This window comes from Sorex araneus, chromosome 1, assembly GCF_027595985.1.
Source record: "Sorex araneus isolate mSorAra2 chromosome 1, mSorAra2.pri, whole genome shotgun sequence".
NCBI lineage: Eukaryota > Metazoa > Chordata > Mammalia > Eulipotyphla > Soricidae > Sorex > Sorex araneus.
Window position 1 is genome coordinate 10,106,430 of NC_073302.1, and position 4,659 is coordinate 10,111,088.

The 4,659-nt window shown below is 38.1% G+C and overlaps 1 protein-coding gene across 1 annotated transcript; it reads left to right on the forward strand.

Annotated features, from left to right (window-relative positions):
* The first annotated feature begins 251 nt into the window (after positions 1-251).
* Positions 252-1,199, forward strand: LOC101542683 (olfactory receptor 1J4-like). The gene has a single exon (XM_004613537.3). It carries the CDS (start codon positions 252-254, stop codon positions 1,197-1,199), a length of 948 nt encoding a protein of 315 aa, XP_004613594.3.
* Positions 1,200-4,659: the final 3,460 nt, after the last annotated feature.

Sequence of the window (4,659 nt, forward strand, 5' to 3'; positions counted from 1 at the left end):
GATAAAATCATAAAAACATTTCTTGTATTAGCAAAAATACCTTCTTCTTTCAAAATGAAATCTTACTACTGATGGTAGAGTATAATGTACCACAGGAAACTGAATGGTACAAACTATGGTTCATGTAACCACACGTGATTAGTTAAAACTTAAGACTCTCACATACAGTTGGCTTTAGTATGATGTTACACTACTCACTCTCTATACACTATTTCCCTCTTTCTTTTATCTCCAGCGAAGACAAAAGAATCATGTTGAGAGAGAATGAGACCAGAGTTTCTGAATTTCTCCTCGAGGGGCTCCCTGTTCCAGCAGAACGTCAGGGTTTGTGCTTCATCCTCTTGCTGCTCATGTACCTGACCACAGTGTTGGGGAACCTGCTCATCATCCTACTCATCCGGATTGACATTCGCCTCCACACCCCCATGTACTTTTTCCTCAGCATCTTGGCCTCCAATGATGTGACTTTCTCATCTGTCACTGTCCCCAAAATGTTGATGGACATGAAGACAAATCACAAATCTATCCCCTACGCAGGGTGCATTTCTCAGGTGTTTTTTTTAATACTCTTTGGTTGTTTTGAAAATTTGCTTCTTACAGTAATGGCGTATGACAGGTATGTGGCCATCTGTCAGCCACTCCATTACACCACCATCATGAGGCAGGAACGATGCATTGCTCTGGTAACAACATCCTGGATCATCAGTTTCTTATACTCTTTGATGCACACCCTCCTTTTGGCCAGAGTTTCCTTCTGTGCCAACATTACCATTCCCCACTTCTTCTGTGAAATCATTCCGATCCTGGAGATAAGCTGTTCAGACGTTTCACTCAATCTCCAAGTCATTTACTTTGTCGGAGGGATTGCTTTTTATCTGCCATTCTTCAGTATCTTAAGCACTTATATCCGCATATGGGCCACTGTCCTGAAGAATCCCTCTGCTAAGAAATTCTGCAAAGTCCTTTCTACCTGTGGTTCCCATCTCCTTGTTGTGTCTTTATTCTATGGAACCATTCTTAAAGTTTATATTTTATCCCCCTCCTCTGCCACAAATAATAAAGATATAATTGCTTCTGTGATGCACATGATAGTTACCCCCATGCTGAACCCTTTTATCTACAGCTTAAGAAATAGAGATATAAAACAAGCCCTAAATTTGCTCACTAACAGAGTCAAGTTCTGTAGTCAAAAAACTTAATGTGAGTATATTAACTAGTGTGCATTCAAATAGCCAAGGAGACTATCATCCTAAAAGATGTATTCTTTGTGTTATTTGAAATTGTCATAAACATCTCTGAGATATTGACATATTTACGCTTCAGTCTGCTAGCATTCTCCAGTTTTATTCCCCAGACTGACTTTCAGGGACTCACATTTACTGGACAATTATTCGAAACTATGATGCCTTATTTTAACATGTTTTGAACTTGGGATTTGGAGCAAAGATACCAAAAACAGTAATAAAGAAGAAAACTAACCCAAGTCTTCTAACTCTCCTGGAAATGCGACACTTTTTTCTTTATATTGAAAAGATGCAGGAGATTATGTACTTAAGGATTGTCAGAAAAAAACTAATTGCTTATATCAATTATATTTCCTGTTAAAATTTTTTTAATTTCTATTCCTAACTTTCAATGACAACTTTGGATGTTCTTACAAGTGAGGAATTTAAGTTCAAATAATTATGTTACTTCTAATAAATATATTATTTTTAAAGGTTAGAATTGTTTTATATCTTGATGCATATGGTACTTACAGTGGATAACTACAATGTTTATGACAATGGATATGTGTGAGTATGTGTGTGTGTGAAATAAGTTCAACATGATACACACCTTCAATTATTTCACTTTGCTTATATATTCACTTCGATTATGATTACCCAGTACTATGAATATTCAGGTGGGAGGAATAAAAACCCATATTATTGTAAGACTGGAAGGATTAGTTACATTTGAATGTTTGTGTAAAATTACATGATTATTTTAATTTGTGCAAATTTTCATATCATATATGTATGATATATATAATTTTTAGTAAAGATAGTTTCATTTAAAACAGGCTATTTAGAGAAATATAAGGGGGAAAAGAGAGAATAGTAAGAGAGAGAGAAAGAGAGAGATGGCTGTGTTAATAAATTACATGAGCTTCTCCAGAACAAAAAAGCAGAGAAAGTCTTTGATGAAGTTTAATCTCAATTTTTCCAAATTGTCTTGGCCTTGGAAACTTTCCGCATTTTATAAGAATATGTGGCTTTGAGAATATAATACAACACAAATAAGTGATATACAGGAATAGGTATAAACTTACTTTATACCTAAACATGAAAAATATATCTGAAAATGTCATATTTATATCATTGTATCACTTGTATCACTTGTTATCCCATTGACCTTCTATTTGCTGGAGTGGACGCCAGTAACTTCTCCACTCATCACTGTCATGTGCTAGTGTAGCCCAACGGCTTCTACTCACTGTTCCTAAACAGTAAGAGCTTCAAACCGTTCATTCAGGGTTTTAATGAAGAAGTCTGACCATCTCGTAGGTGGGCCGGAATGTGGTCTTTTGGGGTCCTGTGGAATCCGGTTGGTTACTTCTCTAGTCTACCAGTCATCTTTGAATCGCATCACGTGTCCATTGCATCTGATTTTTGAGACCTTGGTAAACGAGACACTGTCCCTGATTCTTGATCGTCGATAGTGGTCGGAACTCTGTATTCCTTCTCTCACTTGAGTGAAATGTGATACTCCAAGCATAGCTCTTTTGATTCCTCTTTGGGAGACCTGAATACTGTTCTCATTCTGTTTTCATGGGGCCCAGGTCTCTGAGGCTTATGTTAGTGCAGGAAGAATGGTAGAGTTGAAAAGATGTTTCCAGGTGTTTGATTTCATTTTCTGTTTGTGTGTGTGATTTATTACTAATTTCATCGCATCATGGTCTCAGAAGATCATCGATACCATCTCTATATTCTTAATTTTATGGAATTACGTTTTGTGGCTCAGCATGTGGTCTATCTTGGAGAGTGTTCCATGCACACTTGAGAAGAATGTATATTCAGCTTTTTGAGGATGAAGTGTCCTGTATATATCTACTATATCCCTTTCTTCCATTTATTCCCTCAGATGCTGTATGTCCTTGCTAAGCTTGAGTCTGGTTGATCTATCAAGACGTGATAAAGTGGTGTTGAAGTTTCCCACTAGTACTTTGGCGCTATCGATGTCTTTCTTCAAGTCTATGAGTAGTTGTTTTAAGTACTTTACTGGTCTTTCATTAGGTGCATATACATTTAGTATTGTTATTTCTTCCTGTTGTGCAGACCCCTTTAAAAATAAGAAATGAACTTCACTGTCTTTTGTGACCTTCTTCAGTCTGATATCAATGTGGTCTGATACTAAGATGGCTACCCCAGCTTTTTATGAGAGTTGTTCACCTGTAGCATTGTTTTCCAGCCTTTGAATTTGAGCCTGTGTTTGCTCTGAATGTTGAGATGTTTGCTCTGAATGTTACAAGGAGAAAATGATATGACTTTTATTATACTTAATTAAAACTCATCCTTCAAGTTGTTCACTTTTCTCAATGTGCTATCATACATACTAAGTAATCTAGTTGTGTCTGTATACAATTATTATTGAATAAAATATAAAATACAAAACAAAAGATAAAAAGAAAAGATGTGCCCGGAGCCGGAAGTTCTTTGTCCTCTTAACCACTTTTCGATGCTCTTGAACGTTTTCCATGCTGTTGTCTTCCTCCTGAGCAGTTCTGGCACCAAGTTGTTCCTCATGTTGATTTCTCGACCCTGGTGCATATAGCTGCTACATTAGGAGATGTTTGTTCCATTGAGAGAAAGTGGAAATTCAGAGACCTTTTCGGTTTTCATGAACTTTGTTTTGGTGAGATTCAGCTGCAGCCCGACCTTTCCACATTTGCGGTCGAAGTCCTCCAGCATTTGTGCCACTTGATTAATGTTTGGTGTTATTATAGCTATGTCTTCAGTGAAGCGGAGGTGCTGTAGTTTCTGACTGTCTATCTTCACTCCCAGTCATCGCATGACATTCTCAAGGGTGGCACTGAAGAGTTTCAGTGAAATGGTATCAACGTGCCAAACCGCTCTCTTTATATCAATGATCACTTCTTTGTATAATGGGGAGATCCTGGTGCTGAATCCATCATACAGCTCAAGGAGGGTCTTGATGTACTGAGTTTGAATGCCCTGTTTGGCCAGGAATTCGATGACTTCCTCAGTCTCACCAGAGTCGAAGGCCTTCTTTCAGTCAATGAACATTAGACAGAGTGGCATCTTGAACTCTCTCGAAAACTTCAATGAGTTTGGTGACTGTGAATATGGTTGATCATGCTGAATCCTTTTCGGAACCTGGCATACTTGCATGGTTGTCCTTTGTCTAGTGTTCTGCCTATTCTTTTCAGTATAACACGAGTTAACAACTTGTAGACGACGGACATCAGGCAGATTGGGCGATAGTTGCCGATGTTATGGATGTCTTCCTTCTTGTACAACAGAACGGTCCTGTTGGTTTTCCACTGGGACGGAACCTTGAATACGAACAGGTAGCGTGTGAAGAGAAGAGCTAGTGTATTGATGAGTACTGGCAGCAGATTCTTCAGGTGTTCAGGTTTGACCTTCTCCGGACCTGGTG